Genomic DNA, 15,601 nt, shown 5'->3' on the forward strand with positions numbered 1-15,601 from the left:
TCCAAAACAGTGATACGAATCTTGGTACAGAACTATGCACTTAGTCATCATTAGACTGCCAAATTAGGTAGAACGTTTTAGCCATTGTTCAGGTGTCTTAGCCCAACCCTGTGTGATATCAGCTTACAGTGGGAGGCTGCATTTTTTAGATATGGGCACAGGTAGCTACATGACCACAAGTGTTCTGATCTTAAAGCTAAACGTTTTTACAAATGCAGTTTTAGCCTACTGTCCCACATTGTGTTTTCTCCACTGGCGTAAAAAAAAGCTGAAGTGGCAGATTCCAACAAATCCTTTATCCACACAGACAATTCTAGGCATGAGCTTTCACTTTTAGGAGCAATTGATGGCATTATACCTTTAAGGCAGAGACACATCGTTTAGAATGTAAATTGTCGGCGGGATGGCATTCGGAACGCTTCGTTTTCTGAAGTTGCCTCACAAGGATACTTCAAGTGATTCTGGAAAGCCAAAGCGATCCGCGTGCCATCCCGCCGGTGATTTACATTCTAGAAAATTAGGATTTCACTGGAGAGCTAATTCGGTGAAGCAGTGAAGACGTTTATTCAAGATGCATTTACATTCTAGCCCGCAGGAAGGAAGTTCGGGGAGATAAAGAAGAATTGATTTGTCGCTGGGCGACTAATCTCCCGAAATAGCAGCGTGTCTCTCTGCCGTTATCTGTCACAAACAATTGTGTCTCCCAGTGTCTAAAGCTACCCATATGCATAAAGTTAAAGTCGTACGGCACAAAGGTTGGTATGATTTCGGACTGTGTGTGGATCTTCCCAACATTTTTCATACAATAACGATAATATCTCTTTGTGCATTACCTGACAATATTGATGGGTCACTAGTATTTATCAGACATCACTTTCATATGATTGCTGTCTGTCAATTAATGGACAGAACATCATCTGATTTGTTATTTTTTACTTCTTTATTTAATCTGAATGTTAAGTTGTAGGTTTGTAGTTTGCAACAAACCATTGTTCATCGTACATGAGAATAAAGTCTGCAAGTCTATGGCCAGCTTAATTCTATGTTGTATAGACAGAAGGGTGAGGAATTGTTTTCATTTACAGTTCATAGTTGAACATACGATTGCTAGGCTGGTACTTGCAAAATCACCTGCCCCAACTGACAGGTTCTCCAAGATATCGAAAATGTGTATTTGTAACTTTTAGGATTTATTTTTATATGAGAGTAACATATATTTTATCGGAGCATTGTTTTAATATCTCTGTGTCCTGTTCCGGAAATAAAATCATGGTGATGATAAATTCTTATATACGTAGCAGACAGACTGAGACTTGGAATGTGACTTGCTCTATATACAAACACAGAATGCAAGAGGAAAAACAGAAGTTTCAGTAAAGTGACAGTGGAAGGCTTTGGTGGTTTTGCTTTAGTTCAAGTATGTTTATCACTTGTTGGATTGTCAGACTTTTTCAATTCAAGTGCCTTTTGGAAGTCTGACCTTTGGTCAGGGCCCCTTAGCTCAAAACAAGGTTACAGATAAAGAAAAATGTTTGCTATAGTTCCAAGAATATCTAGGACATCAAAAAAATGTTTCCTCCCTAATTTCGGCACACAATCTAGGCTTTTATGTTTATATAGGAGAGCAAATAGTCTTTCTTGCCAAATCTTACCCTAACTGACCTTAAATCTGCCCCTATTGCTTTTGGCCCCCCAAGGTGGACCAGCCCCATTGTTGGCCCTTAGGGTAAGGGCACACGGGCAAATTTGGGGAGATTAGTCACCCCGGTGACAAATCGCCTCTTCTTCGGGCAACAATCTCCCCGAACTGCCTTCCCCTAACTTCCTGCCGGCTATAATGAAAAATCGGCAACAGGATGGCACTCGCGGCTCTTCGTTTTCCAAAGTCGCCCGGAGTTGCCTCACAAAGGAAACTTCGACAGCTTCTGAAAATGAAGTTCCGTGAGTGCCATTCGGTTAGCGATTTTTCATTATAGCCGGCAGTTACAGTATAACCAGAAAGTTACTGCAGAATATACAGAACAGTTTTCTGGCAGATGCATAGGGGCAACAGATTATTCATGTACTTTCAGTACAAGTGAATGTTCCTTCTTATTCATCTTCCATTATTGTACCCTTTGGAGATAGCCTGGGTTTCACTGTATGGGTAGGAATGTTATTGTTTGAAGGGAAACAACATTTTTAGCACTACAATCTAAATGGATTTGACAGCAGGACAGTCATTAGCAGAGTCACCATGGGATCGACTCTCCTTTCAAATGCATTCCTTCCTTATATCATAATCTGCTTCATACAAATCTCAGCACAGGCTGTGTTTTTGCTAAAATAAACTGCAACTGTATCTTGAATAAAATAAAATATTAGATAAGTTAGTTTTCTCTCTCGTTATGCTGATAATTTCCAGCATTTGTGTTGAATCATAATAAAACATTAAATATCCAGATTTAGGAACGCTTAACTGGAAGTATTACTGTGTTCTGCTGAACAGACAGAACCCTGTGCTATACACAAGACAAAAGAAGGTATGAAAAGAAACAGACAATTACCCATAATTCCAAAGGATGACCTATTTATTAGCTGAAAAATCTGTTTTCCCAAAACACAATATAGCCTCACTAGCAGTCAACATTTCCCCTCTAATGACATCTTCCAGCCATGTAGGTTTTGCATCAGCAATGGTCTAATCCCTACCCAGTAGCCAGTGAGCAGCATGTTGCTTTCGAACCCCTTGGATGTTGCTCCCAGTGGCCTCAAAGCGGGTGCTTATTTTGAATTCCTGGTTTGGAGGCAAGTTTTAGTTGCATAAAAACCAGGTGTTCTGCCAAACAGACCTTCAATGTAGGTTGACAAGTCACATAGGGACTACTAAATGGCCAATCACAGCCTTTATTTGGCATCCCAGGAACATTGTTCATGCTTGTGTTGCTCTCCAACTACTTTTACTTCTGAATGTTGCTCACGGGTTCTAAAGGTTGGGGATCCCTGGTCTAATTCATATGCCAAACATCACAATTTTCATGTAATTTCATTATAAGCAAGTAATTAATTACAGGTATGAGACTTGTTATCCAGAATACTCAGGACCTGGAGCTTTTCGGATAACCAATCTTCCTGTAATTTGGATCTTCTTACCTTAAGTCTACTAGAGAATCATGTACCGTATATACTCGAGTATAAACCGAGTTTTTCACCCCCCTAAATATGCTGAAAAACTCTACCTCGGCTTATACTCGGGTCAAGCGCAAAAACGGTCACTGGCGTCTAAGAATAGTCGCCGGCGTCTAAGAATAGTCGCCGGAGACTATTCCAAGAATAGTCTCCAAGAATATTCGCCGGCATCCAAAAACGAGACGCCGGCACCTCCAATGGAAACCTTTCCCAGTTTTTCGAGGTATAATTAGGTACCTCGGCTTATACTCGGGACGGCTTATACTCGAGTATATGCGGTAATCATTAAATAAACCCAATCGGCTGGTTTTGCTTACAATGAGGATAAATCATTTCTTAGTTTTGATAATGTACAAGGTACTGTTATATTATTACAGAGGAAATTATTTTAAAAAATGTGAATTATTTGGATAAAGTGGAGTCTATAGGAGACAGCCTTTCCGTAATTCGGAGTTTTCTGGATAATGGGTTTCCCATGTTTAGCTTACTAACAATGGCAGCATTTATTTTTCTTTTTACAGACCAGTTGGCCAAACAATTGGACACTGTGCATTTCTGGTCCATTTATAGCTGCCTTTAGTTTGGCTTTCCTCTAATAACCTTGTTGTCTTAACTAACAAATTGTGAACTCTCTATGGAAACGCAGCTTGTGTTTGCTGACTGGCTGGATAGACTGTTCTTGGGAATAAAGCTATACACTATTGTAATTTGTAAGTTAAGATTTTGATAACAGCTGAATCTCATTGTCAGTGACCTCTACTATATTGATATGATCAGAAGAAATCTTTGAGAAACAATGCCTGCATTCCTGCCAGAGATACAAACAATGGAACTGGCTTAATTATCAGTTATCAACAGCTGTTTTTTTTACTCTAGCTAATAACGGCTTCATATAGGGATCTTACAATGAAAGTTTCAACTGAATCATGCATTATCACTGTGAAGCTCATAAAGAAATAATGAAGAATTACAGCCGGATTAGTTATTCACAGTTTGAGGCAACCAAAAGAACTCATTTATGATTGCTAGGAACTTATACAAAAATGGGAATATACTTTAACCTGCCAGCAGCTTGACGTTTGCTGGTTGCCCCTTCTTTGGTGTCTGAATCACAAGGTTCAAGGTGGATCGGTGGGAGTACTGTACCGAATACCTGCCTTCACCAGCTGGCATGTTAATGTTATGCCAGATAAATAACATGCAACTGAAGTGTGTGTAATTTCATACCCTTGTCCCATCCCTTCCGTTACATTTACAGGTAAGGGACCTGTTATCCGAAATGCTTGGGACCTGGGGCTTTCCAGATAACTGATCTTTCCATAATTTGGATCTTCATAACTTAAGTCTACTAGAAAATCATTTAAACATTAAATAATAGGCTGGTTTTGCTTCCAAAATGATATCTTAGTTTGGATCAAGTACAAGGTACTGTTTTATTATTACAGAGTAAAAGGAAATCATTTTTAAAAAAATTGGAATATTTGGATAAAGTGGAGTCTATGGAAGACAAAAGCATCCTGTATAATGGGTTTGCGGATAACAGATCCCATACATGTATAAGGTGCACCCATGTGCCTGCAGCTAACTAACCGACACAAATCTTTGCTACAAGTTAGAGAAGCATAATGACTTTTTTGTCATGTTGCCTTCTGAAATAATTGGGGCAGAAAATACATTTTAGGGGTGTTTCCTAAGCCATTTCTGTTGCATCATAATCCCCTGACATAAAGCGAGAATGGTATATTGGCCAGCAGCAAATGGGACATGCCTGGCATCATTGAGAGTGTGGTAGAAATGATAATGGTCTGTTCAAAGAGGAATACGGTTTTCAACCAACTTATGTTATACTACATAGGGATAAACACATTTTTACAGGAACCAAGTTTCATTATGGCTGTGTTCCTTTAATATCTCTTCAGAATTCCAATTTTCCAGATTAAAATTCAGACATTTTAACCCGTGTCCCAACTCGTCGAGTTATATCCAAGCATTCAGCAATCTTCCCAGACTTGAGCTAAATTCAGATAATCATTTTCCTTTCCAGTTAGAGATATTTGGATTGTTTCCATTAAAGAATGCAGTGTGCAGAGTTAATAAAAAGCTGCAATAGCCTTTTTTGCACTTTGCATAGTCACAGTGCTTTCTGCTCTATGCAGTTTGCCTCATGTGTGCTCTCCATTTCAGAGCACATGGACCTACCTCTTCTCCCACAAATACAATTCTGACTGTGTTTTTGCTGTATTGGTGAGGGGTGGAGGTAGGGTTGCCACCTTTTCTGGGAAAAAAAATACCGGCCATCCTATATTTTAATGGTTTTTCTCTATAAATAAAATTGGCATCAAGCTAAATTTTTACCGGCCAGGTTGCAACCCTAGGTGGAGGGGCGGTGGGGGTCACCTATGCATCCTTCCCCATCCTCCCCTCACCAATACAACATTGTATTGAAGACAATTGTGGCCTTCTTTGCAATTTGCATGCTGTGCAAATTGTGTGCAAATATGAATTGAAATGCAGTCTATTCAGCATCAACAGTCCTTGTTGGACTTCACAATGTTACTCATACAAACTCCAAGAAGGGTGCTAAATTTCTTGGAGCTCCTCAGAAGGGACCTGTACTAGACTAGTTCCTAAACAGCTGTATACCCCAGAAGTCCATTAACTTTGCATTCTGAAAAAAAATTGTTTATGTTTTAGTCTATTTTAAATTGACCTATATTCCCCTGACTTTCCATGCAAGGTGCCTGCCGACTACTTGCACACTCTACTGCTCTGTCCGTATTTTACAGGTAACCGACTCCATGCAGGACTGTAATCTTCAGTGTTTTGTTCCAACAGTGAGTTAAGGATAGGCTGAAAATATGAATCCATGATTTTAAAATAAAAACATATGTAGCTGTTATTAATTTTCACATTACAATATCCATAAACATTGCCACGCATCCTATGCAAGGAGTCATGAAAGCGGGACAGCATCACATAATCAATAAACAATCAGTGAACTTTCAGAGGCATTTATCATGTAAACTCTGACCCGCCACCTTTTCTATGCCATCCTCATCTCCATAGTACATGCTACTCACCCTGCCAGGTAATACTTTCAAGGTTTACAATATACTGATCACTAGGAGATAAAGTCCAGTAGGGACAACATTTTCCACTGTGTATCACAGAGATTATATATCCTTCATATCAGTGCCTGTTTCAGTGGACCATATGTATCCTCTAGTATATGTGTCATTTTCTTGCAGAGCATTGTTATTTATTCTGTCATTTATCTACCTGTTACAAATCTTACATGTAGATCAGTAATTCTCCACTTGGCTCCTATAATAGACTCTTTGCTCCCTAAACATAAAATTATCTGTTGCTGCTTCTACGTAGAGCCTATTTTTAGTGCCAAAACACTGCATTACATTTGTTTGGTTACAACTTTTTTTTTGCAGGCAATATAAACAGTTAACTTATAGTTATCTTAGTTGTGGTCTTTTCAAAGTGCTGACTGTGATAACCATGTGAAGCCTTGGCTGGGTACAGGGGATGTAAAGACCCCCCCCCCAAAAAAAAGCTAAAATTGTAATTTACCTTAATTTTGTTTTTTTAGAGTCATGTTAAACCACCCTTCTTAGTATAGGAGCAACAAATCCAGGGTTGTGGGATCTGTGTCTGGTCAGGTTTGAGTTCAAATTTCAAAACAATAAAGGTTATTTATTAAAGTCCGAATGCCAAAAACTCCATAAATTTGAGGTTTATTTTTTACTATAAAATCCGATTTTTTTGTGGAAAAAAAACTCAATTTTTTCTAGATTTATTATACCCCGAGGATGAAAAAAGTCAGAATCTGAAAATCCGGCATCTCAGACTTACTGAGGTTGTATAAAAGCCAATGGGAGTGGTCCCTATACTATTTGGAAGTTTCTGTGGTCTGTGCTGAAATTACCCTGAAAATCCGATTTTTTTTTTGGACTTTTCAGTCAATTTTTCAGTCAATTTTTTTGTGTTTGTCCCCGATCCGATTAAATATGGTGGATTCTAGTTTGGTTGGTTGGATTTTGATAAATATACCCCTAAGTGTGCATTTGGCCCTCTTTTGGATCTGTTATTGTTAGTATTTGTATGTTGTCTGTTTGATGGATGTTACCTTGTTAATAATAATCATAATAGTACTAAAGTACCACCTCCTATTGAAGAAGCATGCACACTGGGCTAGGGCTGTATTGTCATCACTTCTATACCGTTGAAAATCTTTTTGAAGTTATATATCACTAACATGATATAGGTACAGTATACTTGTGGTGTGTCCCAATCTGGGCATTGGGAAAGATTTGGGACCATCTGCTTTCTGACCGCTGATATGGTGTATTTTCTTCATCCTGCCCACTATCATTTACTTGCTGGATTTTGTTTTTGAATCCCAAGATTTTTTTCCAATAAATGTCACAACATGGAAATGTTTGGAATCATCACAGAGCATCATAATCAGTGGGAAGTGCAATCAGCATACCGTTCAAAAATATCATGCAAAAATTGCTTGATGCCATAGAGCTCATTCACAAAAGCTAGTGCAAAGTACAAATCATGCCAAACACTTTTCACAAAAATACTTAAAATGTATACACACTCCTTTAAACATGCACCTAGTTCCAGTGCCCGAACATCAGCCTGCTTTAATGCAAAGTACAAGGTGAATGGATGCAAGGGAGCCCTGAAATTTACACTTGCCTTGAAAAGATGTTTCCTCCAGGGTCCCCTTAGCATGTTGCAACTACAAACACAACTGACTTAAACCTAGTGAATTTTATACTAACACAAGTGATGCCATTTGCCTCAACATACACTCACTTTGCCATTCTTTAGTTTATTAGTATGTCTTCTCCACAACAGCACATCTACTGCACACCTTTTGCTTGGTGCTTACAGAAACACTGAGACAGACGGTACATGTATTTAGCTGATAAGGGAAGTATGTTAAATCCAGCCAAAAAGGAAAATTACATGTCCACATATCTTATCTATAAGTAGGATTTATAAATATGGAGCATTAAGTAAAATGTTCTGGTGGCTTGGTACTTCCTCCTGCCCCAAAGCATCGAAAATGCTGAATGTGAAACCCATTGTTTGCATCACTGCAGGATGTAGAGCTGTTATGTTAATGGCCCCAGTTTGTTTTTTACCCAATTTTTGTGGCGATGAAAATGCTGGGGCTTGCATCGTTTTAGTATAGTAACTTTATAATATGGATGTCCATTAACAGGCCTATAGATGGAAATCACTTGGTAGGGAAATTGACAATTGAAAGTATTTGTTTATCCATATCCGTTTTCCGGTTGACTCTTAAAATCTCACTATTTTGGGATTTAGCAAATCCTTTAAGAAAGATTTCTGAATACCGAACCGAATCTGTACCCTAATATTCATATGCAAATTGGGGTTAGAAACGGTCAAAGAGGTTAAACATTTTTAGTTTGTTTGTGTGAAGAAAAGTTACATGATTTTAAGGATTCAGTTCGGCCAGGCATTTGGATTCGGCTGAATCCTGCTGAAAAAGGTTGAATCCCAACCAGTTCTCCTCCAGGTTTGTTACTCAGCTCTTTTCTGCTGCATTGTTTCAGAAGCCAGCAACCTCAGTGCTGAGAATATAAATGTAATGTAATAGGAATTAAAGGAATTTTTATATCCACCTAACTGTATCCACTGCAGGGATATGCATATTTTAATTATAACTTATATAATAATAGAATGTATAATTGTTCTATCCCTCTATGTGTACACTGTGAACAACCTTTGGGCTCTGTTTTGCTTTTGCCTATTTTTTTACATTCTTGGAGCTTCTGATTTCAAACAGTGACAACAGACCAATTCAGCATCCTTCTATCGCTGGAGCAAGTACCCCTCCCCCTTATTCTGGCCCTACACTAAAAGTTCCGCTCGTTTGGCGACCCATTTGATTTATGGCATGTCAGTTGGGTGAGCCTGTCAGAGGGCTCCACACATGGGCAGATAAACTGCCAAATCAATATGAAGGGCCCAAATTGACAGCTTAAATTAGCCTGTGTATGGCCACATTTAGGCAAGTGCCACATAACGCAGCCTGCGTTTCTCCACAGGCCGTGAATCCGCTGCCCTGCTGCTCCACTTCTGCTGTGCTGCCTGCATCTGGAATCATTACATCTGCTTGGGTGCAGGCAGACGTGGTGTATTTTTGGCATGGAAAAGGCGAGAATTAGCATTTTCACCGAAATCTACCATGCCTGCAGCACAGGAGCAGCTGTGGGGCATCGGATTCTCAGACTGAGTAGAATGTCATTTGGAACTAGCCTTCCTCCAACATCTCTCTAAGCTGCCATTGTAAAAGAACAGAATGTGCCTTGTGCCAGCTACCCATTAAGCACATTTAAGTACCAAAAAAGGAAAAAATTACAGGATGCAACCTGAGAGTGGCTGGCACAGGGTAAAAATAAACCCTCTAGCCAAGCCTTCCAGGTGATTACAACCATTGGGGCGTTTAGAACCAACAACAGTTTGCTGAAGTGCAGCAAACCGTATCATAATAAAGATATTAATGTAATGTTATTAAAACTCGCTTTGTTCTAAATAGAGGAAGAAGAACTTCCTTAATCCTTTCAGCTATGGGAACAGGCCCTTCCCTGACCTCACTTATTTCTTTTACCTTTTTTGTACATACTGGGAGAAATTCGTGCATACATTTCAGTGGAGGATGGGGCACAAGATTCTTGTATTCTGTGTTGCAATCATGATGTGTGTTTGGGCAAATCATTGGAAAGCTACTGTGCATAGAGAACATGGGGATAACTTTATGTTTTTATCCAGTACCCTGCCTATAACGAGATGTCTAGATATGCTCAGAAATATGTTTTCTTTAGTTCATGATTGGACAGTGATTGAAATGTGGTATTTCAGATTTGCTAATCGTTTTTGTTATCCTAGGCAAACTGCCAGCGTATGTATAGATCTCCCTAACAACATTAATATTAAACACTGTGCAAGAGGCCTAACTACAGGCAAACACAGACACAGCAAGTTTCATTCTGGACTTCAAAGAGCTTGCAATCTTGTTTGCAGCATAATATCACAACATTGGTTCTGGCACAGTAACAAAAAGGTTAAAAAAGAAACCCGTTCATCCTGGTTGACCTTTTGCTGCTAAACCAACATGACTGCTTTGCTTTGTCCGACTGGGAAATCTTTATACCATCACTGCACGCATAGGCAGCCACTGGAAGCAGTACTGTATATCCATATTCATTTTTTACATTAAAATAGACGACGGTGCATATAAACTAAAAAATACCTTGCCTTAACTCAAGGTGATTTAGGAACCCTTGGTATTACAAAAGAAGAAAAGGGGCAGAGCAGGGTTGAGCATTAACTATTTTTCATGTTAAAATTTGTTAACTCTAGTATGTTATAGAATGGCCAATTCTAAGCAACTTTTGAATTGGTCTTTGTTATTTATTTTTTTTCAATGATTTTTTAATTATTCCCCTTCTTCTTCTGAGCCTTTACAGCCTTCATTTGGGAGGGGGTCACTGACCCCATTTAAAAACAAATGCTATGGATGGCTACAAATTAATTGTAATTGATACTTTTTATTAGTCATCGTTCTATTCAGGCCCACTCTTATTCATATTTCAGTCTCTTCTTCAAATCTGTACATGGTACCCTAGCACCCAGATTTCTTCAATTGCAAATTGTAGAGCTGTTGAATAAAAAGATAAAATATTCAAAACCCTCAAATAATAAAAAATGAAAACCAATTGCAAATTGTCTCAAATATCACTCCCTACGTCATACTAAAAGTAAATGTAAAGGTGAGCAAACTAAAAACTATACCCCTCAAACAATGTAGGTCTCTATAAAAAGATATTGCATAAAACAGCTCATATGTAAAACCCTGCTTCATGTAAATAAACCATTTTCATAATAATATACTTGTCTAGTAGTATGTGCCATTGGGTAATCATAAATAGAAAACTGCCACTTAAAAATAAGGGCATTCCCCAGTAGGGATGCACCGATTGAACTATTTTGGATTCGGCCGAACCCCCTAATCCTTCGTGAAAGATTCGGCTGAATACCGAACCGAATCCGAACCCTAATTTGCATATGCAAATTAGGGGTTGAAATGGGAAAATATTTTTTACTTCCTTGTTTTGTGACAAAAAGTCACGAAATTTCCCTCCCCGCCCCTAATTTGCATATGCAAATTAGGATTCGGTTTGGCCGGGCAGAAGGATTCGGCCGAATCCTGTAAAAAAGGCCGAATCCTGGGCGAATCCCGAACCGAACCCTAGTCCCCTGGGATTTACTGCGGTGGTGCAGTAAAACTTTTGCAAAGGGGGAAGGCAGTTCGGGGAGATTGTCACCCCAAAGCAGAAGCGATTTGTTGATGGGGAGACTAATCTTTCCGAATCTGCTTGTGTGGACTGACCCTTAAGGTACAGAGATCCAAATTACAGAAAAATCCCCTATCCAGAAAAATCCCAGGTCCCAAGCCTTCTTTCTCGCCTTGTATATTCAGTGGTGAAAAGATAAATTCTTCCCATATTATCTAAAAAGAACCTTTTCTTCAGTTTACTTATACCCGATGCTGTATCAGTAGGAAAGCAGTTTTGCATTCCTGTTGGTTTTCAGGAACCTGCTTAAAACCTGCTTTTGCAGGGTGGCTGGGAGTTGGGGCAGCTTCCGCATAAAGGGTTAAAGGATACTGCAGTGCAGTTCTGTTGTGAAACTGTTTATGCCAACTGTTCATTGTCCAGGCACAAATTTTAGGCCTCATATGGAAGCACTATTTCTGGAAAAAATTCAGGGTTAAAGGAGAACTAAATCCTAAAAATGAATAGGGCTAAAAATGCAATGTTTTATACACTGAACTTATTGCACCAGCCTAAAGATTCAGCTTGTCAATAGCAGCAATGATCCAACTTGTCACAGGGGGTCACCATCTTGGAAAGTGTCTGTGCCTCTTACATTCTCAGTGGGCTCTGAACAGCTGTTGAGAAGCTAAGCTTAGGGCTCGTCACTAATTATCCAGCAGAAAATGAGGTTGGTCTGTCATATAAGCTGATGCTACAGGACTGATTATTAAATTCTGATGCTAGTTGCACTGGTTTCTGTACTGACATGTAGTAATTATCTGTATTAAATACTATCTGTATTAAATCAGCCTTATACTGTGACATTTCTATTCTATGTGTACTGTATATTTGGAGTTGGTCTCTGAGCTCAGTAAGTGACAGCAGCACAGAGCATGTGCAGTGAATCAGCAGAAAAGATGATGGGGAGCTTCTGGGGCATATTTGGAGACACAGATCTTCCCTGCTAAAGGACTTTGCTTGTCTGGGGCTAACAAAGAAGCCCATAACATAATGTACAACATTTCTAGCCTACTTCTTTAGTTTAACTTTACTTGTCCTTTAAAGGCAGATCACTGCATTGAGTATGCAGAACTGGGTAGTGACCAAGAAATGCCCCAACATTATATTTGCTGGAAGAAATGATAATATTTTTTTTTAGAAAAGGAAATAGAGGTTTACAATAATGTAATAATGTTATAATTTGTAGTAAATGTCATAATCATATCCTATTTATTTACATGCTTAATTGTATCATTTTTACCCTTAAATGTATCAGTTAAGACAAATTATGTTTATTGTTGCATGCTCCAGTAATCCAGGGAGGAATTCCATAACACACACAAAGAATATTCTTACGTATGATCCAGCGCCAACTAATTTGTAGCTGCACTAATTCTGTTTTTTTTTTACAAACAGTTGGCAGCAGCGCAGGGAGACATTATTAACAAAGCAAACCCAGGCTGTGTAACATGATTTTTGTGTGTAGTAATGACCTAGAAAAGTGAGACAGAGCCGAGCCGTTTTTGTTCATCCTTCGCCTGTTGTCCCTTCAGAATCAGGATGTGGAGGCGGCATTGCAGTGTTCCCTGATATGGAAAGGACAGTATAGCTGCTGCCATGAAACTTTGTTGGAAACTTATGATTAGTAGGTAGAACCAGTTCACTTAATGTCATACTGGCACTAAAAAAACTAGTCTTTAAAGGAACAGTAATGGCAAAAAATGAAAGTGTTTTAAAGTAATGAAAATATCATGTTGCTCTGCACTGGTAAAAATGCTGTGTTTGCTTCAGAAACACTACTATTTTTTATATAAATAAGCTGCTACCGATACTGATAATATCTCTGCATGTGTTGCTGATCTGACGATATCAATGGGAGACTGTCACCAGCTTTTGTGTGTCGTACGATTGCTGTCAGGGGCAGAACATCGGCTGATCTGTTCTTTTACTACTTTATTTGATCTGAAAGGTTAGTGGCATATCGGGAGATATCACCGAACAATCATTTGTCCAATATGAAGGTAAATCTGCACTTCTATGGCCATCTTAATACTTTTATGTAGAGATACATAAAATCCAGGATCCGGTTCAGTATTCGGCCAAATCATGTGATCCCCAAAAATCACATGATTTTTCCTCACACATAAATCATGTAAAAAAAAAAATTCAACCAAGTGCAGAGTGCACAGATCGTTTTTCCCCTTGTTTCCCTAATTTACATATGGAAATTAATGTTAAGATTCAGTTAGGTTCAGCCAAATCCTAAAACAGTGGATTCGGTGCATCTTTATAGTAATATTCAGTGCCGTTTATAAGCCAGGAGCTGCCTGAGGCAGCCTTATTGGTGCATCGCCCCTGGCAACATTAAAATAGAATGCAAATTTTAAGAAAGGTTTCATTTCTGGTGTTAGTATCTCTTTTAAGGGGAACTATCGCGAAAAGCTTTGGCACACTTAAATAAGAAGTTTCCTAAATATTATCAATTTCAGTACTTTTTCTGAAATAATCAAGTTTTTTTTTTTAACTTATAAGGGGGCCCTAACCATCAATAGCTTTTTATAACTTGTGTGTGTGTGTGGGGGTTACCTTTTTAGTGCTGATGTCTGTGTGGTCTTTTAACTGTGATGTGGAGTGGGCGGGATCTGGGGTGGGGCTTGGGCACCAGTGTGGGCTGAAATTTTGTTGTACGGGGGCCCCGTGATTTCTAATGGCTGCCCTGACTACAGGGCAAGAAGCAGCAGCAGTTGGGGGCAGTGACCCCCTTCAGGCTTCTTTTATCAGGACTTTAGAATACTGCATACAAGAATATACAATCAATCCTCAGTTGTGCCATAAAGCATGGGAATGGTAATACAAATTCCTTACCCATAGTACTGTAGAAATAATTACCCGGTGAGAGACACAGCCAAGAGTTTGAACTTGTGCACCAAGTCATGAGCTAAGCACAACTCAGCCTGTTATTCGCTACAAGTGGTTTGTACAGGGGCATTCAACTACTTTGGTTCTCCCTGAGAGGGTTGTGGTTATCAAAATGACATGAGTGCCATAAACCTATGAAGGCTTCTTCTTTTTTAATTATTTTATTTTTGTGCTGGCTCTTCCTTTTGTTAGAAAATATGCTGAATTTAAAATGATCTTCTGTAGCTTTCTAGCTACATAAGGATCCCACAAATGAATTACCCAATGATGTAGTCTGTCCTATGAGAATTATGACAAACCCAGGGGTGCTGCACCAATGAGGCGACAGCTCTGAGACGGTTACCAGTGGCAGCAAAAAACCGCTCCCCTGCGCTACATCATACATAATTATACTAAAGGCCCCATTTTTATTATCTTGACACCTGCATTACCCTTAGGCTCATTGGTTCCCATTGATTTTGCCCTGAATGCATTTCCTTTTAACTGGGAACTATAATCATGTATAGGGACGACAAATTGTATAGATTATGTTTGACTGTTGGCGGTAATTTACGATTGGCAAAGCAGGATACAAAATAAAGTGCAATAATAGGTGCCTTTAGAACCTTAGTGTATGCAGGGCCATATTTATATATATAGGCTTGTTCCTAGAATGACAGCTTTAAGGGGAAGGCCATTGGGTGCCTATATACTAAGTTTTTTAAAAGAAAAATTAAAAACTCTCCCCAGCCACCACTGGAATCTTGCCTTGTAAATCTGGCATCTGAGCTGGTGGGTGAGGGGGTATAATGCGCATCACAAATATCACTTCCGCAACTTGGAGGCACTCTGAGATCAGATCCCAAGGGTGGTATGGGACTTTAATACTACACTATGGACCTATTTATTAAACCTCAAATTTTCTCTGGTTGAGTTTATAAAGGGGAAAAAACTGTTTCAGATTAATTATGCTCAAAAGCTGCTACAAATCTGAAAATACTCCAGCTAAAACCTGTTTAAATCATGTAGAAGTTAATGGCAGATATCGATTTAACCATTGCAAAATGTGTTTTACCTTCAGGATTCTTGATAGTTTCGGGCTATTTGCACTGTATTTCATTCGATAATCCAATAAATTCGAGTTTTCGGGGTGAAAAGTA

At 39.0% G+C, this 15,601-nt stretch overlaps 1 protein-coding gene across 3 annotated transcripts in view; it reads left to right on the forward strand.

Annotated features, from left to right (window-relative positions):
• The first annotated feature begins 626 nt into the window (after positions 1-626).
• The window catches only part of arhgef28.S (Rho guanine nucleotide exchange factor 28 S homeolog), a 136,983-nt gene continuing 122,008 nt past the window's right edge, over positions 627-15,601 (forward strand). For 2 of the 3 annotated variants that reach the window (XM_041580499.1, XM_041580500.1), the window contains exon 1: positions 628-755. In XM_041580499.1, the coding sequence (XP_041436433.1) occupies positions 725-755 (31 nt within the window). In that variant the 5' untranslated portion in view covers positions 628-724. Of the gene's footprint in view, positions 756-15,601 lie in introns of all 3 variants that reach the window. The other variant, XM_041580498.1, reaches the window with a different exon arrangement.

This window comes from Xenopus laevis, chromosome 1S (assembly GCF_017654675.1).
Source record: "Xenopus laevis strain J_2021 chromosome 1S, Xenopus_laevis_v10.1, whole genome shotgun sequence".
NCBI classification, from domain to species: Eukaryota; Metazoa; Chordata; class Amphibia; order Anura; family Pipidae; genus Xenopus; species Xenopus laevis.